At 49.8% G+C, this 26,722-nt stretch overlaps 1 protein-coding gene across 1 annotated transcript in view; it reads right to left on the reverse strand.

Annotated features, from left to right (window-relative positions):
• Positions 1-256: 256 nt before the first annotated feature.
• LOC309559483 (cytochrome P450 2F3-like) overlaps positions 257-26,722 on the reverse strand; it is a 53,100-nt gene continuing 26,634 nt past the window's right edge. Inside the window, exons 6-9 of the mRNA XM_082262757.1 lie at positions 9,016-9,157; positions 6,191-6,378; positions 4,140-4,281; positions 257-513 (exon numbers count right to left, since the gene is read on the reverse strand). Of these exons, the coding sequence (XP_082118883.1) occupies positions 332-513; positions 4,140-4,281; positions 6,191-6,378; positions 9,016-9,157 (654 nt within the window). The 3' untranslated portion in view covers positions 257-331. The remainder of the gene's footprint in view (positions 514-4,139; positions 4,282-6,190; positions 6,379-9,015; positions 9,158-26,722) is intronic.

A 26,722-nucleotide genomic window follows, 5' to 3' on the forward strand; every position in this document is an offset into this window, starting at 1 on the left:
TTTCCTAAGGTTCGTATGTTTGCTCCCTAGTTATGTGGATCCTATCATCCTAGAAGAGTCCTTTAGTTGGGAACTCACTGGGCCCTGAAGACTTCAACTGGCAGTGACGGGGCCATAGTGTCACCACGTGAGAAGCAACAACAAGACTGGTCAAGGGGCCTGGGTAGATCACCTGTCTCCATTGTAATGTGTAAATGACTATGGGTGGGTGTAATGGGGGATTTGGTTAGGAGGTGAGGTGTTTTTTTTGCAGAGATTGGCTAATGAATCCATGTTATAGAACCAAACCTTAGATTTTAGGTATAGGTCCAATAAAGATCAAATGGCTAGGCTAACGAGGTATGATGCAGCACTTGTACTTTGGTGGCACATTGCCCAGTCCGCTCCCTGTAGGTGTGAGGTCTATCTCTTCCTTTGGAATGGTTGGTTTGAAGCTGAAATTCTGAAGCAAAGTTGTATAGTAGAGGAAGAGTTCCATCCGTCCCAAACTTTCTCCCAGACATACCCTTTTTCCTAATAAAAAACAAGGTATTACTAGTAACTAGAAGACATTGGATATCTCATGAATGTTGTATTACTTATTTAACTGACAAGGCAGCTGAAAAAAAAGTGGATAGGCTGTAAAATAATACTATCTAATGTTTTTTAAAATATTCATCATTATCATAAGTCCCTTAGCTGACCACTTTTATTTAAAATAATATTAAAAGCAATAAAAGAAAAATAGCAAACAAGCATACACATATTATCCTCTCTCCTACTCTCTCTCTGCTACTGCACCATCACCTCCTGCAATTGCTGAACCCACATGCTGACCTAAAAACCAGGACAGTTAGACATGTGCGCTCATACACATCCCACTCCTATCTTGCCTTCCTCACCCCACCCACCCAAAAATCTTAATCCTCAGCTTCTCGGATCCCCCGCCTGCGTTCCTGGCCACTCCCTCCTGCCAAGTGCCCCAAGAGCAAGCAACTTGCTCTGAAGGCACCCGAGCAGGCTCACTCCTGAGCTGCTGCTCTTTCTGTCTATTCACACACAGGGTCACGGCTTGGCTCTGCCCACTCTCTCTTATTAACTTCACTGACTGTGATTGATAGCAGAGGGAGCCATTAGCTGCTGTCTTAGCCAGTGAGGAAGGAGAGTCCCCGGGGAGTGGAGGCTCTCATGAACATTGCTGGATAGGGATGGGGCTCGGGTAAGTATTAGGAGGACTGCTGCACACTGAAGGTTTTAAACCTTTATGCATAAACATGAACATGAAGGTAAAAAACCTTGAGCCTTTCCAACCACTTTAAGCTGCCTTGGAAAATAATTCACGTGTTGGAATTTCTAAAATTGGAGGAACAGTCTCAGATAAGATAAAATTAAAGAGGCCCTGTCTGCATTATGTTTCTACATTAAAGTGGTTCTAAAGGCAGAAGTTTTTTTTACCTTAAAGCGGAGTTCCGGCCACGAAAATTTTTTTTCAATAAAAATACCCCGGGACAGTCAGGGCTAGTACATTCCACAATGGATAGCCTCTGTACTGTCCCGGGTCGCACTTACCTGCAAGAAGAAATACTTACCTTTAAAATTTCTTCTCCAGCGTTGCCATCTCGGATGTGGGCAGCTGAAGCCAGCGTGATCCTCTTCTGCGTCCTCTCCCGTGTCCTCTTCTCCCAGAATGCGCCTGCACCGGCCCCGCTCGTCACTTACGGTGCACCGGAAGTGACGAGCGGGGCCGGTGCAGGCGCATTGATTCCTGGGAGCGATGACGTTCAGCTCCCAGGAATCATTGCAAACCGGAAGTGACGGCGCGGGCCGCGGCCGCCGAGGTAGGAAGTGGAAGAAAGGTGAGTATATTTTTCTACAATATCAAGGTAAGTAAAAAAAAAAAAAAATTGTAACTATCCATTTCTTTTTCAGGTGACAAAGCCGATGGCCACAAAATCGATTATGTCAATTTTGTGGCCGGAACTCCGCTTTAACACATTCTCTGCAATAAAGTAAAAACCTTCTGCATGCAGCTCCCCCACTAGCCCCCCTTATACTCACCAGTCTAATCTCGATCCAGTGATGTGTATGTGAGCAAAGGCTCACCTGGCTCTCTCCCTCCTCATTGGTTCAGACACAGCAGGGGGTGCCATAGTCTCTTCTTCAGCTGTCAATCACAGCCAGTGAGGAATATTATATTATATTTATTTCATTGGCTACGCATTGGTGAGCATTTGAGCCACCGGGATTATCCCTTCATCCCAGAGAGCCTACCATTCATACATGGTTGGAGGCCCTCTGGTGAGATTAACCCCTCTTTGTCCTTTTTGTCCTTTGACTTTTTTCACATGACACATCATTTACTATGAATCTTTTCCTATTTTGGCTCTTTGCCCAGCAGGACTGCCTCTTCTGGGATTTCAGCTGTCCCCACCCAGACTCATACAGATGTCTGGTAGCAAGCAACCTCGATTGAACTCCAATTCTACAAATTAAAAATTCTCCTTCTGCATGAAGCAAATTCCATCAATTTTAAACGGCATACCATAGACCCACATCGGCATTGTTGATGTTCTGTTTTTAGCCTCGCAGGCAGGCACTCTTCCTTTAATCATTACAGTGAGCCATGTAAGTGCATCCCTTTGATTTAAATTCTTTCTTGTCAGATTGGATTTTGGAATATGTATAATATGTATATATACACTGATTATTTGCAGACCACCCTCCCAAGGCACCCCTGAAGAAGGAGTGTTTCTCCGAAACGCGTCGGGTGTTCACACGGGGGTTCTATGGTGGATGTTCAACCCTGTAATGTGACGTATGATTTTGCTTGCCTTTGCTTTTATTTTTTACCTTTTGTATAAATAATTTCAATAAAGTGACATTTGTATTCTTACCTATGTGCAATTTTTGAAACACTAGTGCCTTAAAAGTCCCACCCACAGGGGAACCAACTGTTTTTTTGAAGGAGTGGGGGGTGGGGCTCAGCCATGCTTTGTCTATCTTGTGGTCAACCAGCGGCTTGGAAATAAGTACGCAGGCGTGCCCCCAGAGCAAGCGGCTTGCTCTGTGCTCACTCAGTGGGAGGGAGGAGCCAGGAGCTCTGGTGGGGGACTAGATAAGAAGAGGATTGGGGTTGCTCTGTGCAAAACTATTGCACAGAGCAGGTAAGTATAACATGTTTGCTATTTTAAAAAAATAAAAAAAATTCCTTAACCTTGTGTTTGTGGGTTTCCTTAAATGTACTGCAGGTTCATCTCAGTGCAGAAAATAAGGCACAGCAATGTGTGCTGGTTCTTGTGTGATTGTGGTAAGAAATATTAAAGCTAAACACACAGATGAAGTACATTTAGGCTTTATTCACATACTGTATGCAGTCAGGGGGGCAGTAAAAACAGGTGGTTAAGCTGTGATTTTATTGTCCCCCGGCTGCCTGCTTAACATACATGCCCATATATATGCTGCAGGTGTGTACTGTGCTTTGTGCCCATAGCAAAACCTAAACAGCGTGTCGCTCTAGGTGGGCGGTGCCCCTCCTTAATTTGTGACAACTGCAGTTCTTTGGTGCTGCGGGGTTGCAGAGCAATATTATGGCAATCATAGGGTTAAATCAGGCTGTAATGAGGCAACATATTGCCTCCTCACTACCTGTCAAACACTTCTGAAAAGCAATCCGAGCGTGGATCACTTTTCAGAGGAGTGTTAGTCCCTACCGCACTTGTACATGAGTCCTTAATCAGATGTTTTATCTGCTAAATTGCTTTTATTTCAGTCCTGAGATTTACACAGCATAGAAAGGTGGAAGACCTCACTTTCCCTGTTACAGTTATAGAACTAGTCTACTGATTGGACACTGAAAGAGCAGCAATAGTTCTTCTTTCTCTGTCCTTCTATCAGTATGCTCCTTATCAGTATATTTGCATGCAATGCAACTGATTGACTCCTAGTGCTTCCCATGTCCTTCCCTCTCCAAGTTTGAGTTCCGCTATACAGAGGATTGCAAGACTTTTATATATTTTTTATATACTTTTATATACTGGCATTATACATAGATCTGAAGAAAGATAAAATCACAAGTTAAAAATGTAAATAATAAAAACAACAACAACAATAATAATAATAATAATAATAATAATAATAATAATAATAATAATAACAATTACCAGCACCAAAAGGCATGTGGGCATCATTCTTCTTAAAAGCACCTTTGTCATCCAGAAAATTGTTGGGGTTAAATTTGTGAGGTTCTTTGTAATAACTTGGATCATAGTGGACGGACGCCAGGAGTGGGGTGACGTGTGTTCCCTAAACACAATTAAAAAATAATATAATAAAAAAATTATACATTAAAGTAATATATATATATATATGGCAGAGGTCTCCAAACTTTTCAAACAAGCGGCCAATTTACTGTCTTTCAGACTTTGGGGGGGGGGGGGCAGATTGGGACTGGTGGGGGTCGAAAATGTCCCTTACCCAAGACAGTCAAAATAAGCATGGATTCGGGGTTGGTGGCCAGTACGAGGAGGAATAGTGTCCTTTCATTTGTATCAGTGGGAGGAATAGTACACCATCATTGGTGTAAAATGGAAGAAAAAGTGCTTCAGTGTTGGTGACAGTGGGGGGAAAATTGCCCTATCATTGGTATCAGTGCAAGGAATAATGCCCCATCAGTGGTGTCAGGGGCAGGAATTATGCCCCACTGTTGGTGTCTATGGTCATTGGGAGGAATAGTGCCCCAAGGGCTGGACAAAGGCTGGCAAAGCCTGCATCTGGCACTTGGACCGTAGTTTAGAGACTACTGATATATGGAATGTACTATAATATATATATATATATATATATATATATATATATATATATATATATATGTAGCACTGCCCCCTTGAGGATTGCTGGATTATTCACCTTGGGATCCCCCTGGGTTACCGTTAGCAACTGCAGCAGGCACATTTAACTCTTTACTCCGTGGCTCCGTGGCTCCGTCAATAAACAGTCTAGGAGTTGTAGTTGTTTTTGTGGTTTTTATTTAATTTAGGGATGGAAGAGTGGGATACTCCAAATTTAACTATTCACAATGGATGAGTACTCCTGTCTGAAGATGCAGCCAGGCTGCAGATCCACCTTGCCACTAGATGAATCAGGATTAGGTTTCTGTAAGATCACTTGTAATGAAGACTATCTTTGGGATACCCGCCTAGTATCCTCTTTCACTCGACCAACTGACACCCATCCGTTGACTATCCTACACCCGAGTGGCCCCCTCTCAGGTCAGGCCCTTAGACACGATCCCCTTTACTCACGATACTGTTTTTCGAGGGTCTCCAGTGTCTCAACCCCTTCCAGCCAGCTCTTCTGGACCTCTGGGTTCAGCTCCTTTCCTACTGGTCCCCAGGCCGATTGCCTGTGACCACATGCCACCAATGCAGAGGAGGAGACAGCCGTCACCCTCCCTCTGGGACTCTGCTCACCAGCAAAAAACCCCACAGCACATGTGCTCCTGGCTAGTAGTCTGTGCCAATCACTGAAGCTGTAACAAAGCCTGTGTACTCATTGGTCAGATTTCCTCCACTGTCCAATGTGCCTCCCCATTGGACCAGTGCGGAACACTCCCCAGACCAGATGAATCACACACTGAGTACCATAAGCAGACCTAACTCACAGGTCATGCTCTCTGTTAACCTCCCTGGCGGTATTCCCGAGTGTGGCTCGGGGTTAACTTTCAGTACGAAAAGTGTTAACCCCGAGCCAGACTCGGGATTACCCCAGAATGTTACTCACCTTTCCTGCGATCCCCCGCCATCCTCCCCGCCGTCTTCCCCATTGTCCTCACACTCTCTTCCCACTTTGTGCTCGGCAGATGCCGGCAATTGCCTTCCGGTTCCCTTCCCTGCGAGCGTTGCGACACGGGGGGGTGAAACCGGTGGCAAGGAAACACCCCCCCCCCTGAGTCATATTAGGCCACATGCCCTCAACTTGAGGGGTGCCTTTCCAGGGGGTGGAAAAAGCACCTTTTCCCCATGTTGATGAGGACAAGAGCCTCTTCCCCACAACCTTGGACCAGTGGTTGTGGGGGTCCATGGGCAGGGATCTTATCGGAATCTTGAAGCTCCCTTTAACAAAAAGGGGGCACCCAGACACTGTCCTCCCTCATGTGAACAAGCAAAAGATACAAAGTGAAAGTAAAAAGTAAGTAGAACTGGTGCTCTCTTACCTTTGGGATAGAGTATCCTCTAAAAACCGTATTTTTGGATGTGCATCGAGGAAGACTGACTGGCAGCACATCACAAAACCTGATGAGTTCATAGATAGCGGCCTCTGTATATGGCATTTTGCTTCGATCAGCAATGGATGGGCATCGGTTTCTTCCAACAGCACGGTCAATCTCCTCTTGCATTTTCTCTGAACAAGAAAACAGTATTAAAGGAAATTAAAAAAAAAAATTGATATATTTATAATGGCACTCTGAGCGCCATGTCTGACAATTTTACCTTTTATTGAAAGGGGTGGTTTTAGAATGTGATCAAAGTCTATAGTATTGGTTACAGTATTCCAACATGCTGGGGACTCAAGGTATACAAATGGCACCCCAATGCACCTGCATTGAAGTCACCCACAACACAACTGTGCATTGTGGTGTGCTGCACCTGCAAATAAAGACACAGGTACATTTTTCTGTCCACTCTGGGGTGTTGGAAGTCCATTCAAAATGAATTGGTCACCTTAACGCAATGCATCTCTACATGCAACATAATGCACATTACTGCACTACACCAAGAATGACAGGTGTGAATGGGCCCTAAAAGTTTTTAAATATTTTGGAAAATTGATGGCTCTGGTTGCCTAGGTAGACCGTTGTAATGGGCACAGTTCCCAGCAGTCAAATCCTGCCAGTAAACATTAAATCAATTGGATTGTACTTTTTTTCAGTCATCAAAAGGTTTCATCTGATGCATTACATTGCTCATACTAGTTATCTTAGCTTTCTTTACATGTTGTTAAAACATATGTACCAGAATTCCTAGTCATTTTGCTGGATGTGGGTCCGCCTGGGTTACCGCTAACAACAACAGCACATTTAAGCATGTTCTCCAAGTGTGAGTACTGAGACAATGACCAGTCCAGTATCTTTGGGTTTTTATATTTATTGAGAACTTGGATGGGAGAAGGGATGAGTGGGATACTCCTTTGGCTCAACTATGCACAATTTGCTGGAGACAACTGAAAAATGCTTGTTGGTGCTGACTTCATGTTGGCTTGATGCCGGTTAACGCTGGTTAACGCTGACCTGCTGCCTGTTAACACTGAACTGACTTCTGATCACCTCCTTGTGACTCAAAGTCCTTTTCGAAGCTCCCTTTGGCACTCCTTGCTGAGGTAGTTACTTTATCACTGCTGCACTGCTGAACACTTGTATGCTTCAGGGCCCGCACCGACACCCTCTTTCACACACTTATCTTCAGGGCTTAGACTCTGGCACCCCCTTTCTAAGCCTTCTCTACTGGTTAGCTGGCTCCCGGATCCCTCTGACCATCTGGAGTGGTCCCCTCTCCTAAGCAGGCCAATGGGCAGTTTACAGTACTCACGACACTGCTTTCCTGGAAACTTCTGCCCAGCAGCTCCACTCGGTCCACAGCACACTGGATCCCTCTCTGCAGCTGATAAGCAGACAGAGCCTCAATTATGGTTTTCCTAGCACCTATCTAGGAGGGTGCTACACATATGTCATAGCAATCGGGGAGGAGTCCAATAGCATGCAGCTACTCTAGAATACCCAGCTACTGCGGGAAGCACCTCCCCATTTGCTATCTGAATACTCTAGTTCCAGTGGGGTCATCCCCTTGTTTCCTTGGGTTTGGAATCCCTCCAGCTGTTCACCTGTGTTACCAGAAATACCCTGGATTTCACTGTGAGAGATGCCGTCTATGAGAATGATGGCAAGCAACTATTTTACTTAAGTGGTGATGCTCAACTAAATTTTCTGTTGCCATTGAATCTTATAGAGACTATGATATGTAGCCACATGTTACCCTGACTGAGCCAAAGAGACAATTCTGTAAAGAGTCCATGTTTTTGCAGCTTTGAGGATCTCTTTTTTTTTATTCTTTAGTGAATGCATGCTTTTTGCCACTCTGACAAAGCCAGTTGCCTATCATGTTGCACTATACTCTCCTAATTTCAATTGTGATATCATAGATCAGGCTTGTCCAAGCCATGGCCCATGGACTGCATGCGGCCCAAGGTGGCTTTTAAGGCAACCCAACACAAGGTTATGAACTTTTTTGTAAATGTGCGTTTATACTTAGTGAACACATGCGGCCAAAGAAACATTTGTCATTGTCTCTTTTATAAGTTGTATATTCCCAAAGAATAATATCCCACTCTTCACAATCATGCCTTATTCATATCATCTGTTTTCGGCAGCACCTATATTTGTGAGCAAATATTTTCAAGGATGAGGCACACAAAGGGCAAAGTTAGAATCAAAACACCTTGAGAATTAATTGAGAATTGCTATTAAATCCCTCAAACCGGATATTGACACTTTATCAAAACAGTGTCTAATATCAAAATCATTTTATGTTGTCCTCGTTTACTTTTATAATAAAAAAATATTACAAAAAAATGAAGTTTTATTCCTCAGATAGATACATTATCTATAGAAGTGATCTTTATTGTTAGTGTATTTTATGTGTGGCCCAAGACAATTCTTCTTCTTCCAATGTGGCCCAGCAAGGTCAAAAGGTTGGACTCCCTTGTGTTACACTATACTCTCAGACCTAATTTCTTTGTGATATCATGTTTCTCTCTCTACTGAGTCACTGAACAGAAACAAATGTTCAGGTTTGAAGTTCAGAATGACAAGACTTCAATGGCTGCATTCTTGTTCCAAGTGGGAGACTCACTTGGTAGTAAGGCTGGGGTGATCATAGGAACCCCAAGTTTGAACTTTTCGGAAGAATTTTAGCAATAACAGCAATCACATTTTTATCCTCTTAAGTTAAATTAGAGGTCTTTAGGATGAAATTATGAAATTACCTGCCACCTCCGGGTACTTCATGAGCACCAGAAATCCAAATCTCAGATTAGTGCTGACAGTCTCCGTTCCTCCAAATAGCAGGTTCTGAATTGATCGGGCCAACGATTTGGTGTAGAATGCGGTTCCTGGATTGTCCTTTTCCTTCACATATAAAAGTGTTTAAATATGTTAAAACAATATATACACACACAGTAGGTTTAAATTATATATTTGTTGTGTTTAATATAAACATTAGCTTTACCACTATTTTTTGTCTTTCCCAGTATTTCGAAAACCAAAAATTTATTTGGCTGGAGTGTAGAGTGCTGAATTTTTTACTACCCGTCCCCTACCCTAGCCAACTGTCTTGTGCTGTCACCCTACTCTAGTGGACACTAGCCTTAGTATTACTCAGATACTCATCACTCAGATACCGTAGCCATCCAAGTCATGCTGAGGCTGGGATGGAGAGGATGAAAAGGGGAGTTTGTCCTCTCTTAGTCAGCACAAGCAAAAGACAATATTAACCCACGCTCACATTGGTCTGATTTGACATGCGATTTGACATGTCAAATCAGAGGCAATTGCCGGCAATGGCAATGTCCGAATCAGTGCGGCGCCAAATTTGCAGCGCCGCATTGATTCCCAAAAGTAGTTTCTGTACTACTTTTGGCGATTGGGGGGGGATTTTCATAGACATCTGTGCAGGAAAACGCACAGATGTCTGTGAAATCGCCCCCGAAGTCAAACTGAAAAGCCGGCTTGAAATCGTGCGAGTTCAGCCTGAACTCACACAGTTTCAAAACAGCCACAGTGTGAACCTGGGCCTAATTTTTTAGTTATTACACAGAAATATTATAGCACCACCAGTTTGTACAATGCTTTAAAATAAAAAGAGACATTTACAATACAAATTAGGGTTAGGCTTCATTCACACAGGGCAATTAGCAGGGCTGTCTTTTACCTACATAAGGATGTACAGGTGTTGTGTAAAGCCCGCAGATGTGCCTGCTATTGGGACACATTCAGGAGAGAAGGAGCAAGGGACACCAGTGAGAATCCAGAGCAGAGGAGGTTTGGGGCTGCTTCCATTGCACAGAACAGCTAAGTATGTAAGCAGGTGCACTTTTCATTGCACTGTGACTGCCTGGAAGGTGAAGGGGTTACTGTGTCTAGACCAGTGATGGGAAACATTGGCACCCCAGATGTTTTGGAACCACATTTCCCATGATGCTCATGCACTCTACAGTGTAGTTCAGCATAATGGGAAATGTAGTTCCAAAACATCTGGGGTGCCAAGGTTCACCATCACTGGTCTAGACTCTTTTCCATGGCTTTCCCCCTTTTCCCAGGGATCCTGCCCCCTGCTTTAAGTCACATAAATACAAGGGGAGGGCTTGGAGCTGCTGGCTTTTCCACATGGGATTTCAAAGGAAGAACTGTTGCAACATGTAGGTCTTCCTGGTGCACATGGCCCCTTCTGGGACACCCTGCTGGGATTCTCCCTGGTCTAAGGACCTACCATCCCTGGACTTTTGAAGAATAGGCTTTGCTTCCCTGGAAGGTATAAACCTGGCAGCCTGCAATAGTTTATTAGTGCTGGACTATGTCTCATGTGTGCTGTGCTGTTGAACTGTGTTGCTGAATCTTAAGGAAAAAAGCTGTTAAGTGTTTCACGCCCGGCCAGAAGTTATTCTATAGGGGTGCGCTAAAAAGGGTTAACTCGGCAGGAGAAGTGGAAGAGTAATTGCCATGGGTAAGCATGGACTGGTGAAAGGTGAATCACAGCCTGTGATGAAGCATGGTACCCGGTGTGGTTACTGGTCCTCCGGTAGTGAGGGAGTTGTTGCTCTGACTCCCTCCCAAGAGGTTGGTTCCCCAAAAGTAACAGAACTGATCCTGCATTATGTAGACCCACAGCCTGGCCATGGTACAGGGGAGCAAAAGAAGCTAATGAAGTGCACGCATGATCTCCATGCTACTACAAGGTGGGCCCAATTCTATAACTGGGATTGAGGTGACAGATGTATGCTGGATGAGTGGAGAGGGCATAGGCTCAGCGGGGACACCTTTGCACAGCAGATTGTTCACACTGATCTGACACAAAAGTCACACGACTTCCGATTCGACTTTGCCCTGCAACTTCAGGTCCCACTTTCATGCGACTTCAATAAATGAGATTCCGTGCTTATAAGCGAGGCCCATGCTTAGTACTGCACTGCGGTCTCCACCCACCTCTTCTTTCTCTGGCATGCAGACAGAGGGAGTGACTTGCACTTGTAGCAGGGACTGGTGTGATCATTTTCACTCTAGTCTCCACCCACCTCCTCCCTCTCTGGTGCCCTGCAGAAGGAGTGACTTGCAGCAGAGACTGGTGTAATCTTGTGCTGCTGCTGCACTGCTGGCTCAGATCGATGAAGATTACACAGGGAACTCAAGGGGCGTTAATACAAGTGACACAAAGGGAAATGAGAGGACATTGATGAAGGAGACAGAGAGAACTGCACATTGGATACCACCTGTCTAAGCTGGTGACCACTGTTTGCTTTTGTTTTTCCAAAAAAAAAGGCAAAAAAATGTATCAAAAATCATCTTTTTTTTTGGGGGGGGGGGGGTGTTGTCGGGGGTATCCCTGAATGGCAGTTTGGAAATGTGGTCACCCTACTTGTGCTACATACTCATGTATGGTCTTCAGCTGTGCACCCATAGACTGTCCTAGTCTACAATTACTTGTGGTATGTACTCCGGTATGGTCGTTAGCTGTTCTTTATAACTACTTGTGCTATATACTCCTGCATGGTCTTCAGACTGTTCTAGTCTACAACTACTTGGGGTACATACTCCTGCAGGGTCTTCAGCTGTGCATCCATAGACTGCCCTAGTCTAAAACTACCTGTACTTCATACCTGTCGCACATGAACATGGCCCCACCTGGTCCTGGGCATCAACGAGCACGCACATGGACTGTCCTAGTCTACAACTACTTGTGCTACATACGTCTGCATGGTTTTTAGCTGTGCACCAATAAACTGTCCTAGTCTACAACTACTTGTGGTACATACTCCTGCATGGTCTTCAGCTATGCTCCCAAAGACTGTCCTAGTCTACAACTACTTGTGCTACATACTCCTGCATGGTGTTCAACTGTGCACCCATAGACTGTTCTTGTCTACAACTGCTTGTTCTACATACTCCTGCATGGTCTTTATCTGTACACTCATATACTTCCCTAGTTCATAACTACTTGTGCTACATACCCCTAAATGATCTTCACTTGTGCACCCATAGATTTCCCCAGTTTACAACTACGTGTGCTTCATACTCCTGAATGGTCTTCAGCTGTGCACCCATAGACTGCCCTAGTCTATAACTACTTGTACTAATATCCCTGCCTGGTCTTCAGCTGCACACTGATAGACTGCCCTAGTTTATAACTACTTGTGCTACATACTCTTGCATGGTCTTCAGCTGTGCACCCATAGACTGCCCTAGTTTATACCTACTTGTGCTACATACCCCTGAATGATGTTCAGTTGTGCACCCATAGATTTTCCCAGTTTATAACTACTTACACTAATACTCCTGCCTGGTCTTCAGCTGCACACTGATAGACTGCCCTTCTTTAAAACTACTCGTGCTACATGCTCCTGCATGGTCTTCAGATGTGCACCCATAGACTGCCCTAGTCTATAACTACAACTACTTGTGCTACATACTCCTGCATGGTCTTCAGCTGTGCACCCATAGGCTGTTCTAGTCTACAACTACTTGTGCTACATAGTCCTGCATGGTCTTCAGATGTGCACCCATAGGCTTTTCTAGTCTACAACCAATTGTGCTACCTACCGCTGCATGCTATCCAACTGTCAATCTGTGTTTATCCTACTGCTATTGGTAGATATGTGTCCTCTGCAAGTTGTGCTTAGAATTTTGGAGTATATTGAAACCCTGTACCCTCTTTCTGGTGCAAGTTTATATATAAAGTGCCTTGAAAAAGTATTTATACCCCTTGAAATTTTCCACATTTTGTTATGTTACAACCAAAAACGTAAGGTATTTTATTGGGATTTTATGTGATAGACCATCACAAAGTGGTACAGAATTGTGAAGTGGAAGAAAAATGCTAAATAGTTTTCAACAGTTTTTACAAATAAATATCTGAAAAGTATGGCATGTATTTGTATTCAGCCCCCTTTACTCTGATACCCCTAAATAAAATCTAGTGGAACCGATTGCCTTCAGAAGCCACCTAATTAGTAAATAGAGTCCACCTGTGTGTAATTTAATCTCAATAAAAATACAAAAATGAAAGGGTATATATGCTAGAAAAAGTATATCTCCCGCGCCAATGGTTTGAAATAGAAGGTATGCACAGATATATTTATTTAAATATAATAAATCAAATGCAGCTGCTATAGAAAGGAAAGAAATATGATAAAGTATAGCCACAAATGTAGGGGCTAACTATAGCGCTTGTTGTAGGTAGGAGGCTAAAAAGGTGCTTATCCAGTTCAGATATTGCATTAAAAATTGGGTAATATTTATAGTAGATAGGCTTTGAATATTATACTACAGGTGGTCTCATGAAGTTCTAATAGTGCATAAATAAGTATTATAAAAGCCCTCTAAAGTGCTAAAAAAATTAATATGAGATGGGTGTAACAATAGCTTTAGATGTAGTGGAAATAATAAATAGCAAAGAGTGGGTACCTCTAAATATGGTGTGTTGTACTTAAAAATACTAAATAAACATACAGATCCTAAAATAAATTAAAATATCAATAAAATTCATAAATAGACAATAAAAATCAAAAGCAACGAAAAAGCAAAGTTCATAAGTGCAATTCTTGCTGTGATAAATCAGTGCTCAAAAAGAAGTTCATAGGGATCCTCATATAAAACAGTTCATGGGTGACTTGTGGTGCAATTATGCAGATTTCCTTAGGTGAAAAAATAAAGTGCAGGTGCTCTGTGTCTCCAAACGGTCACGTGCTGGTACTTGTTGTCCCTGTGGAGGTAATAAAATAACACACTCACCAGATGAAGTGGGTCTTAAATACCTTATAGTATTAAGACCAGATACCGCTTGTTTGGCCACCTGGACCAGAGTAGGTTCCTCTGGGCTTTGTGGTGCCCCAATGCTCCGGACTGCCCCCTCCTAGTTGGCCTCCATCAGGTCTGTTCGGCCAGCAGGTTGTCAAGCAGTAAGAAGAAATCCACTTCCTCCTTGTTATCAATATTCAAGTCCCGCTGGAGTGTTTTCAACTCGTCTTTCATTCCAGGCTGGTTGGATGCGTCAGACATCCGGCCACTGCTTCATGTGGGTTGTGCATCCCTGTACACTTGTATGGTAATGCAAACTTGCCTGAAGTGAACAAAAAGCTCATCAACACAGGCCCTTACACTCAGGGCTGGCCCAAGACATTGTGCTGCCTGGGTCCAAGAATGAAAAAATTCACACCCTTCAAGAGGACCCCACATTCTATAGGACTATGAAAGAAGTTAGAGGGGTGTGAGTGTGTACGGAGTGACAGCAGGAGCAGGACAGAGCAGTAGACACTGGGCAGATGAGCGCACCAGGCTTTCTACTGTCTATAGTGCCACAGTGCCCTGCAGTGCTGCTGGCATGGTACAGGAGAATGCAGTGCTGCAGGCATAATACAGAAGAATGCAGGGCTGTAGGCATGGTACTGGAGAATGCGGGGCTGCGGGCATGGTACAGAAGAATGCGGGGCTGCGGGCATGGTACAGGAGAAGGTGGGGCTGCGGGCATGGTACAGAAGAATGCGGGGCTGCGGGCATGGTACAGGAGAATGCGGGGCTGCGGGCATGGTACAGGACAATGCAGGGCTGCGGGCATGGTACAGGAGAATGAAGGGCTGCTGGCATGGTACAGGAGAATGCGGGGCTGTGGGCATGGTACAGGAGAATGTGGGGCTGCGGGCATGGTACAGGAGAATGCAGGGCTGTAGGCATGGTACAGGAGAATGCGGGGCTGTAGGCATGGAACAGGAGAAATTGAATGCAGGGCTGCGGGCATGGTACAGGAGAATGCGGGGCTGCGGGCATGGTACAGGAGAATGCGGGGCTGCGGGCATGGTACAAGAGAATGTGGGGCTGCGGGCATGGCACAGGAGAATGCGGGACTGCGGGCATGGTACAGGAGAATGCGGGTCTGCGGGCATGGTGCAGGAGAATGCGAGGCTAAGGGCATGGTACAGGAGAATGCAGTGCTGTGGGCATGGTACAGCAGAATGCGGGGCTGCGGGCATGGTACAGGAGAATGCGGGGCTGCGGGCATGGTACAGGAGAATGCAGGGCTGCGGGCATGGTACAGGAGAATGCGGGGCTGTGGGCATGGCACAGGAGAATGCAGGGCTGCGGGCATGGCACAGGAGAATGCGGGGCTGTGGGCAAGGTACAGGAGAATGCAGGGCTGTGGGCATGGTACAGGAGAATGTGGGGCTGCGGGCATGGTACAAGAAAATGCGGGGCTGCGGGCATGGTACAGGAGAATGCAGGGCTGCGGGCATGGTGCAGGAGAATGCAGGGCTGCGGGCATGGCGCAGGAGAATGCGGGGCTGCGGGCATGGTACAGGAGAATGCAGGGCTGCGGGCATGGTGCAGGAAAATGCAGGGCTGCGGGCATGGTGCAAGAGAATGCAGTGCTGTGGGCATGGTAGAGGAGAATGCGGGTCTGCGGGCATGGTACAAGAGAATGCGGGCTGCAGGCATACTACAGAAGATGCAGTGCTGCGGGCATGGTGCAAGAGAATGCAGTGCTGTGGGCATGGTAGAGGAGAATGCGGGTCTGCGGGCATGGTACAGGAGAATGCGGGTCTGCGGGCATGGTACAGGAGAATGCGGGGCTAAGGGCATGGTACAGGGGAATGCGGGGCTGAGGGCATGGTACAGGAGAATGCGGGGCTGCGGGCATTGTACAGGAGAATTCAGGGCTGCGGGCATGGTACAGGAGAATGCAGGGCTGCTGGCATGGTACAGGAGAATGCAGGGCTGCTGGCATGGTACAGGAGAATGCGGGGCTGCGGGCATGGTACAGGAGAATGCAGGTCTGCAGGCATGGTACAGGAGAATGCAGGGCTGTAGGCATGGTACAGGAGAATGCGGGGCTGTGGGCATGGTACAGGAGAATGCGGGGCTGCGGGCATGGTACAAGAGAATGCGGGGCTGCGGGCATGGTACAGGAGAATGCGGGGCTGTGGGCATGGTACAGGAGAATGCGGGACTGTGGGCATGGTACAGGAGAATGCGGGTCTGCGGGCATGGTACAAGAGAATGCGGGGCTGAGGGCATGATACAGGAGAATGCGGGGCTGTGGGCAAGGTACAAGAGAATGCGGGGCTGCGGGCATGGTACAGGAGAATGCGGGGCTGCGGGCATGGTACAGGAGAATGCGGGGCTGTGGGCATGGCGCAGGAGAATGCGGGGATGTGGGCATGGCGCGGGAGAATGCGGGGCTGTGGGCATGGTACAGGAGAATGCAGGGCTGCGGGCATGGTACAGGAGAATGCGGGGCTGCGGGCATGGTACACGAAAATGCGGGGCTGCGGGCATGGTACAGGAGAATGCGGGGCTGCGGGCATGGCCAGGAGAATGCCAGGCTGCAGGCATGGCACAGGAGAATGCGGGGCTGCGGGCATGGTACAGGAGAATGCAGTGCTGCAGGCATAATACAGAAGAATGCAGGGCTGTAGGCATGGTACTGGAGAATGCGGGGCTGCGGGCATGGTACAGAAGAATGCGGGGCTGCGGGCATGGTACAGGAGAAGGTGGGGCTGCGGGCATGGTACAGAAGAATGCGGGGCTGCGGGCAAGGTACAGGAGAATGCGGGGCTGCGGGCATGGTACAGGACAATGCAGGGCTGCGGGCATGGTACAGGAGAATGAAGGGCTGCTGGCATGGTACAGGAGAATGCGGGGCTGTGGGCATGGTACAGGAGAATGTGGGGCTGCGGGCATGGTACAGGAGAATGCAGGGCTGTAGGCATGGTACAGGAGAATGCGGGGCTGTAGGCATGGAACAGGAGAAATTGAATGCAGGGCTGCGGGCATGGTACAGGACAATGCGGGGCTGCGGGCATGGTACAGGAGAATGCGGGGCTGCGGGCATGGTACAAGAGAATGTGGGGCTGCGGGCATGGTACAGGAGAATGCGGGACTGCGGGCATGGTACAGGAGAATGCGGGTCTGCGGGCATGGTGCAGGAGAATGCGAGGCTAAGGGCATGGTACCGGAGAATGCAGTGCTGTGGGCATGGTACAGCAGAATGCGGGGCTGCGGGCATGGTACAGGAGAATGCGGGGCTGCGGGCATGGTACAGGAGAATGCAGGGCTGCGGGCATGGTACAGGAGAATGCGGGGCTGTGGGCATGGCACAGGAGAATGCAGGGCTGCGGGCATGGCACAGGAGAATGCGGGGCTGTGGGCATGGTACAGGAGAATGCAGGGCTGTGGGCATGGTACAGGAGAATGTGGGGCTGCGGGCATGGTACAAGAAAATGCGGGGCTGCGGGCATGGTACAGGAGAATGCAGGGCTGCGGGCATGGTGCAGGAGAATGTAGGGCTGCGGGCATGGTGCAGGAAAATGCGGGGCTGCGGCATGGTGCAAGAGAATCTAGTGCTGTGGGCATGGTAGAGGAGAATGCGGGTCTGCGGGCATGGTACAAGAGAATGCGGGCTGCGGACATACTACAGAAGATGCAGTGCTGAGGGCATGGTGCAAGAGAATGCAGTGCTGTGGGCATGGTAGAGGAGAATGCGGGTCTGCGGGCATGGTACAGGAGAATGCGGGTCTGCGGGCATGGTACAGGAGAATGCGGGGCTAAGGGCATGGTACAGGGGAATGCGGGGCTGAGGGCATGGTACAGGAGAATGCGGGGCTGCGGGCATTGTACAGGAGAATTCAGGGCTGCGGGCATGGTACAGGAGAATGCAGGGCTGCTGGCATGGTACAGGAGAATGCAGGGCTGCTGGCATGGTACAGGAGAATGCGGGGCTGCGGGCATGGTACAGGAGAATGCGGGTCTGCAGGCATGGTACAGGAGAATGCAGGGCTGTAGGCATGGTACAGGAGAATGCGGGGCTGCGGGCATGGTACAGGAGAATGCGGGGCTGCGGGCATGGTACAAGAGAATGCGGGGCTGCGGGCATGGTACAGGAGAATGCGGGGCTGTGGGCATGGTACAGGAGAATGCGGGACTGCGGGCATGGTACAGGAGAATGCGGGTCTGCGGGCATGGTACAAGAGAATGCGGAGCTGAGGGCATGATACAGGAGAATGCGGGGCTGTGGGCAAGGTACAAGAGAATGCGGGGCTGCGGGCATGGTACAGGAGAATGCGGGGCTGCGGGCATGGTACAGGAGAATGCGGGGCTGTGGGCATGGCGCAGGAGAATGCGGGGATGTGGGCATGGCGCGGGAGAATGCGGGGCTGTGGGCATGGTACAGGAGAATGCAGGGCTGCGGGCATGGTACAGGAGAATGCGGGGCTGCGGGCATGGTACAAGAGAATGTGGGGCTGCGGGCATGGCACAGGAGAATGCGGGACTGCGGGCATGGTACAGGAGAATGCGGGTCTGCGGGCATGGTGCAGGAGAATGCGAGGCTAAGGGCATGGTACAGGAGAATGCAGTGCTGTGGGCATGGTACAGCAGAATGCGGGGCTGCGGGCATGGTACAGGAGAATGCGGGGCTGCGGGCATGGTACAGGAGAATGCAGGGCTGCGGGCATGGTACAGGAGAATGCGGGGCTGTGGGCATGGCACAGGAGAATGCAGGGCTGCGGGCATGGCACAGGAGAATGCGGGGCTGTGGGCAAGGTACAGGAGAATGCAGGGCTGTGGGCATGGTACAGGAGAATGTGGGGCTGCGGGCATGGTACAAGAAAATGCGGGGCTGCGGGCATGGTACAGGAGAATGCAGGGCTGCGGGCATGGTGCAGGAGAATGCAGGGCTGCGGGCATGGCGCAGGAGAATGCGGGGCTGCGGGCATGGTACAGGAGAATGCAGGGCTGCGGGCATGGTGCAGGAAAATGCAGGGCTGCGGGCATGGTGCAAGAGAATGCAGTGCTGTGGGCATGGTAGAGGAGAATGCGGGTCTGCGGGCATGGTACAAGAGAATGCGGGCTGCAGGCATACTACAGAAGATGCAGTGCTGCGGGCATGGTAGAGGAGAATGCGGGTCTGCGGGCATGGTACAGGAGAATGCGGGTCTGCGGGCATGGTACAGGAGAATGCGGGGCTAAGGGCATGGTACAGGGGAATGCGGGGCTGAGGGCATGGTACAGGAGAATGCGGGGCTGCGGGCATTGTACAGGAGAATTCAGGGCTGCGGGCATGGTACAGGAGAATGCAGGGCTGCTGGCATGGTACAGGAGAATGCAGGGCTGCTGGCATGGTACAGGAGAATGCGGGGCTGCGGGCATGGTACAGGAGAATGCAGGTCTGCAGGCATGGTACAGGAGAATGCAGGGCTGTAGGCATGGTACAGGAGAATGCGGGGCTGTGGGCATGGTACAGGAGAATGCGGGGCTGCGGGCATGGTACAAGAGAATGCGGGGCTGCGGGCATGGTACAGGAGAATGCGGGGCTGTGGGCATGGTACAGGAGAATGCGGGACTGTGGGCATGGTACAGGAGAATGCGGGTCTGCGGGCATGGTACAAGAGAATGCGGGGCTGAGGGCATGATACAGGAGAATGCGGGGCTGTGGGCAAGGTACAAGAGAATGCGGGGCTGCGGGCATGGTACAGGAGAATGCGGGGCTGCGGGCATGGTACAGGAGAATGCGGGGCTGTGGGCATGGCGCAGGAGAATGCGGGGATGTGGGCATGGCGCGGGAGAATGCGGGGCTGTGGGCATGGTACAGGAGAATGCAGGGCTGCGGGCATGGTACAGGAGAATGCGGGGCTGCGGGCATGGTACACGAAAATGCGGGGCTGCGGGCATGGTACAGGAGAATGCGGGGCTGCGGGCATGGCCAGGAGAATGCCAGGCTGCAGGCATGGCACAGGAGAATGCGGGGCTGCGGGCATGGTACAGGAGAATGCAGTGCTGCAGGCATAATACAGAAGAATGCAGGGCTGTAGGCATGGTACTGGAGAATGCGGGGCTGCGGGCATGGTACAGAAGAATGCGGGGCTGCGGGCATGGTACAGGAGAAGGTGGGGCTGCGGGCATGGTACAGAAGAATGCGGGGCTGCGGGCATGGTACAGGAGAATGCGGGGCTGCGGGCATGGTACAGGACAATGCAGGGCTGCGGGCATGGTACAGGAGAATGAAGGGCTGCTGGCATGGTACAGGAGAATGCGGGGCTGTGGGCATGGTACAGGAGAATGTGGGGCTGCGGGCATGGTACAGGAGAATGCAGGGCTGTAGGCATGGTACAGGAGAATGCGGGGCTGTAGGCATGGAACAGGAGAAATTGAATGCAGGGCTGCGGGCATGGTACAGGACAATGCGGGGCTGCGGGCATGGTACAGGAGAATGCGGGGCTGCGGGCATGGTACAAGAGAATGTGGGGCTGCGGGCATGGTACAGGAGAATGCGGGACTGCGGGCATGGTACAGGAGAATGCGGGTCTGCGGGCATGGTGCAGGAGAATGCGAGGCTAAGGGCATGGTACCGGAGAATGCAGTGCTGTGGGCATGGTCCAGCAGAATGCGGGGCTGCGGGCATGGTACAGGAGAATGCGGGGCTGCGGGCATGGTACAGGAGAATGCAGGGCTGCGGGCATGGTACAGGAGAATGCGGGGCTGTGGGCATGGCACAGGAGAATGCAGGGCTGCGGGCATGGCACAGGAGAATGCGGGGCTGTGGGCATGGTACAGGAGAATGCAGGGCTGTGGGCATGGTACAGGAGAATGTGGGGCTGCGGGCATGGTACAAGAAAATGCGGGGCTGCGGGCATGGTACAGGAGAATGCAGGGCTGCGGGCATGGTGCAGGAGAATGCAGGGCTGCGGGCATGGTGCAGGAAAATGCGGGGCTGCGGGCATGGTGCAAGAGAATCTAGTGCTGTGGGCATGGTAGAGGAGAATGCGGGTCTGCGGGCATGGTACAAGAGAATGCGGGCTGCGGACATACTACAGAAGATGCAGTGCTGAGGGCATGGTGCAAGAGAATGCAGTGCTGTGGGCATGGTAGAGGAGAATGCGGGTCTGCGGGCATGGTACAGGAGAATGCGGGTCTGCGGGCATGGTACAGGAGAATGCGGGGCTAAGGGCATGGTACAGGGGAATGCGGGGCTGAGGGCATGGTACAGGAGAATGCGGGGCTGCGGGCATTGTACAGGAGAATTCAGGGCTGCGGGCATGGTACAGGAGAATGAATGGGGTGCTTTAGCCTAGCGCTTTATGTGTGCCACATCCCTAGTATTAGGACAAAGAAAATGGGGTTCCCCTTGTGGGACTTTAAAGGCACATAAAATATACTGTGTAGAAAATTATATGAAAAGAGTATTGAAAAATATAAATTTTATTGTAAACACAAATAATGATTAAAAACAGTACAGGCAAAGGAGAGACAGATATATCAACCGTAGTAGTCTGAACTAAAACCCAACATGTTTCGAAGCCAAAGGGAAGATTTTGCTTCTTCTTCAGGGGAGGGGTTCAAACGGTACTCTAATGAATAAAAAAGTATAAATAGTACAAAAACCATAAATTTTGGGGGTTTTTTTTAAGGAAGGAAGATATTTCAACATAACTTTATAGAGTGTTATACAGTTATTATAATAACAATAGTGACGAGTACTTACAGGGTTGAGAAAATAACTGTACTCAGGTAGCCTGCACGGTTAAAAACATCTGGTGGGTGCGAATGTCCTTGCAGTCAAAAATGCAATAAGTAAGATGGTAAATGGTTATTCTAGCCAATGAACCAGCCGCTGTTGACATCAGGTGTGCAGCCCCCAATCAATGGACGTCTGAAGTCCTTAATTGGGAGAGGCCAGAGGTAGCCTTTAGGGCGTAGGTGAGTGGTAAAGGTGTAGGTAGCACCGGTCTGAAAAATGGACAGAACAGGGCTAAGTACATTGATATATGTAGCAAAATAGGCAAGGGAGAGGCTGATAAATGTCGGCATATAAGATAGCTGTATATCTATGAGTAGTATGGTAAGTATATAAAAAGCATAATGACATAAAAATATATACCAAAAAGGTAGCCCAATATAAAATGGGCAATAAAATTATATTGCAATAGAATATAGCTAGAACAGCGAAGCCGATCAGAGAGAAGTATAAAGATTTTTTGGGAAACTAATTAACATGTATAAAATTGATACCTGAATGTAGATGGTAGTAAGGCAAACAGCGTCCTCTCAGCACCACAGCCAGCAAGTAAATGCGCTGGCTGTGTGTTGCGAGAGGTGCACTATAAAAGTGCTAGTTAATTAGTGCAAGACGTGACACAGCTGGCCTCAAGGGAAGGGCTTCCCGGAACGCCGGTGCCGAGCCCGCCCACAGAACCATGCGTCAACCCTGACGCGACGTGGGCGGGATCGGCGTCTGCGCTCCACCGACACGGGGGTCAGAGCCGGAAGTGCAGATGCACTAAGGCTGCCGATTGGTCCGAGCTGAACCGCAAAGGGCACAGAGGATGGAAGATAGGACCAGACTACCGCGATAACGCGGTATATGTCTCCCCGTGCCGGGACGCACATTAACGAAGGGGCAACGCCCGGAGTCAACATAAATTGCTTTATGTTGACTCCGGGCGTTGCCCCTTCGTTAATGTGCGTCCCGGCACGGGGAGACATATACCGCGTTATCGCGGTAGTCTGGTCCTATCTTCCATCCTCTGTGCCCTTTGCGGTTCAGCTCGGACCAATCGGCAGCCTTAGTGCATCTGCACTTCCGGCTCTGACCCCCGTGTCGGTGGAGCGCAGACGCCGATCCCGCCCACGTCGCGTCAGGGTTGACGCATGGTTCTGTGGGCGGGCTCGGCACCGGCGTTCCGGGAAGCCCTTCCCTTGAGGCCAGCTGTGTCACGTCTTGCACTAATTAACTAGCACTTTTATAGTGCACCTCTCGCAACACACAGCCAGCGCATTTACTTGCTGGCTGTGGTGCTGAGAGGACGCTGTTTGCCTTACTACCATCTACATTCAGGTATCAATTTTATACATGTTAATTAGTTTCCCAAAAAATCTTTATACTTCTCTCTGATCGGCTTCGCTGTTCTAGCTATATTCTATTGCAATATAATTTTATTGCCCATTTTATATTGGGCTACCTTTTTGGTATATATTTTTATGTCATTATGCTTTTTATATACTTACCATACTACTCATAGATATACAGCTATCTTATATGCCGACATTTATCAGCCTCTCCCTTGCCTATTTTGCTACATATATCAATGTACTTAGCCCTGTTCTGTCCATTTTTCAGACCGGTGCTACCTACACCTTTACCACTCACCTACGCCCTAAAGGCTACCTCTGGCCTCTCCCAATTAAGGACTTCAGACGTCCATTGATTGGGGGCTGCACACCTGATGTCAACAGCGGCTGGTTCATTGGCTAGAATAACCATTTACCATCTTACTTATTGCATTTTTGACTGCAAGGACATTCGCACCCACCAGATGTTTTTAACCGTGCAGGCTACCTGAGTACAGTTATTTTCTCAACCCTGTAAGTACTCGTCACTATTGTTATTATAATAACTGTATAACACTCTATAAAGTTATGTTGAAATATCTTCCTTCCTTAAAAAAAACCCCCAAAATTTATGGTTTTTGTACTATTTATACTTTTTTATTCATTAGAGTACCGTTTGAACCCCTCCCCTGAAGAAGAAGCAAAATCTTCCCTTTGGCTTCGAAACATGTTGGGTTTTAGTTCAGACTACTACGGTTGATATATCTGTCTCTCCTTTGCCTGTACTGTTTTTAATCATTATTTGTGTTTACAATAAAATTTATATTTTTCAATACTCTTTTCATATAATTTTCTACACAGTATATTTTATGTGCCTTTAAAGTCCCACAAGGGGAACCCCATTTTCTTTGTCATGGTACAGGAGAATGCAGGGCTGCTGGCATGGTACAGGAGAATGCAGGGCTGCTGGCATGGTACAGGAGAATGCGGGGCTGCGGGCATGGTACAGGAGAATGTGGGTCTGCAGGCATGGTACAGGAGAATGCAGGGCTGTAGGCATGGTACAGGAGAATGCGGGGCTGTGGGCATGGTACAGGAGAATGCGGGGCTGCGGGCATGGTACAAGAGAATGCGGGGCTGCGGGCATGGTACAGGAGAATGCGGGGCTGTGGGCATGGTACAGGAGAATGCGGGACTGCGGGCATGGTACAGGAGAATGCGGGTCTGCGGGCATGGTACAAGAGAATGCGGAGCTGAGGGCATGATACAGGAGAATGCGGGGCTGTGGGCAAGGTACAAGAGAATGCGGGGCTGCGGGCATGGTACAGGAGAATGCGGGGCTGCGGGCATGGTACAGGAGAATGCGGGGCTGTGGGCATGGCGCAGGAGAATGCGGGGATGTGGGCATGGCGCGGGAGAATGCGGGGCTGTGGGCATGGTACAGGAGAATGCAGGGCTGCGGGCATGGTACAGGAGAATGCGGGGCTGCGGGCATGGTACAAGAGAATGTGGGGCTGCGGGCATGGCACAGGAGAATGCGGGACTGCGGGCATGGTACAGGAGAATGCGGGTCTGCGGGCATGGTGCAGGAGAATGCGAGGCTAAGGGCATGGTACAGGAGAATGCAGTGCTGTGGGCATGGTACAGCAGAATGCGGGGCTGCGGGCATGGTACAGGAGAATGCGGGGCTGCGGGCATGGTACAGGAGAATGCAGGGCTGCGGGCATGGTACAGGAGAATGCGGGGCTGTGGGCATGGCACAGGAGAATGCAGGGCTGTGGGCATGGCACAGGAGAATGCGGGGCTGTGGGCAAGGTACAGGAGAATGCAGGGCTGTGGGCATGGTACAGGAGAATGTGGGGCTGCGGGCATGGTACAAGAAAATGCGGGGCTGCGGGCATGGTACAGGAGAATGCAGGGCTGCGGGCATGGTGCAGGAGAATGCAGGGCTGCGGGCATGGCGCAGGAGAATGCGGGGCTGCGGGCATGGTACAGGAGAATGCAGGGCTGCGGGCATGGTGCAGGAAAATGCAGGGCTGCGGGCATGGTGCAAGAGAATGCAGTGCTGTGGGCATGGTAGAGGAGAATGCGGGTCTGCGGGCATGGTACAAGAGAATGCGGGCTGCAGGCATACTACAGAAGATGCAGTGCTGCGGGCATGGTGCAAGAGAATGCAGTGCTGTGGGCATGGTAGAGGAGAATGCGGGTCTGCGGGCATGGTACAGGAGAATGCGGGTCTGCGGGCATGGTACAGGAGAATGCGGGGCTAAGGGCATGGTACAGGGGAATGCGGGGCTGAGGGCATGGTACAGGAGAATGCGGGGCTGCGGGCATTGTACAGGAGAATTCAGGGCTGCGGGCATGGTACAGGAGAATGCAGGGCTGCTGGCATGGTACAGGAGAATGCAGGGCTGCTGGCATGGTACAGGAGAATGCGGGGCTGCGGGCATGGTACAGGAGAATGCAGGTCTGCAGGCATGGTACAGGAGAATGCAGGGCTGTAGGCATGGTACAGGAGAATGCGGGGCTGTGGGCATGGTACAGGAGAATGCGGGGCTGCGGGCATGGTACAAGAGAATGCGGGGCTGCGGGCATGGTACAGGAGAATGCGGGGCTGTGGGCATGGTACAGGAGAATGCGGGACTGTGGGCATGGTACAGGAGAATGCGGGTCTGCGGGCATGGTACAAGAGAATGCGGGGCTGAGGGCATGATACAGGAGAATGCGGGGCTGTGGGCAAGGTACAAGAGAATGCGGGGCTGCGGGCATGGTACAGGAGAATGCGGGGCTGCGGGCATGGTACAGGAGAATGCGGGGCTGTGGGCATGGCGCAGGAGAATGCGGGGATGTGGGCATGGCGCGGGAGAATGCGGGGCTGTGGGCATGGTACAGGAGAATGCAGGGCTGCGGGCATGGTACAGGAGAATGCGGGGCTGCGGGCATGGTACACGAAAATGCGGGGCTGCGGGCATGGTACAGGAGAATGCGGGGCTGCGGGCATGGCCAGGAGAATGCCAGGCTGCAGGCATGGCACAGGAGAATGCGGGGCTGCGGGCATGGTACAGGAGAATGCAGTGCTGCAGGCATAATACAGAAGAATGCAGGGCTGTAGGCATGGTACTGGAGAATGCGGGGCTGCGGGCATGGTACAGAAGAATGCGGGGCTGCGGGCATGGTACAGGAGAAGGTGGGGCTGCGGGCATGGTACAGAAGAATGCGGGGCTGCGGGCATGGTACAGGAGAATGCGGGGCTGCGGGCATGGTACAGGACAATGCAGGGCTGCGGGCATGGTACAGGAGAATGAAGGGCTGCTGGCATGGTACAGGAGAATGCGGGGCTGTGGGCATGGTACAGGAGAATGTGGGGCTGCGGGCATGGTACAGGAGAATGCAGGGCTGTAGGCATGGTACAGGAGAATGCGGGGCTGTAGGCATGGAACAGGAGAAATTGAATGCAGGGCTGCGGGCATGGTACAGGACAATGCGGGGCTGCGGGCATGGTACAGGAGAATGCGGGGCTGCGGGCATGGTACAAGAGAATGTGGGGCTGCGGGCATGGTACAGGAGAATGCGGGACTGCGGGCATGGTACAGGAGAATGCGG

Source organism: Pelophylax lessonae, assembly GCF_965119305.1.
Source record: "Pelophylax lessonae genome assembly, chromosome: 7".
NCBI lineage: Eukaryota > Metazoa > Chordata > Amphibia > Anura > Ranidae > Pelophylax > Pelophylax lessonae.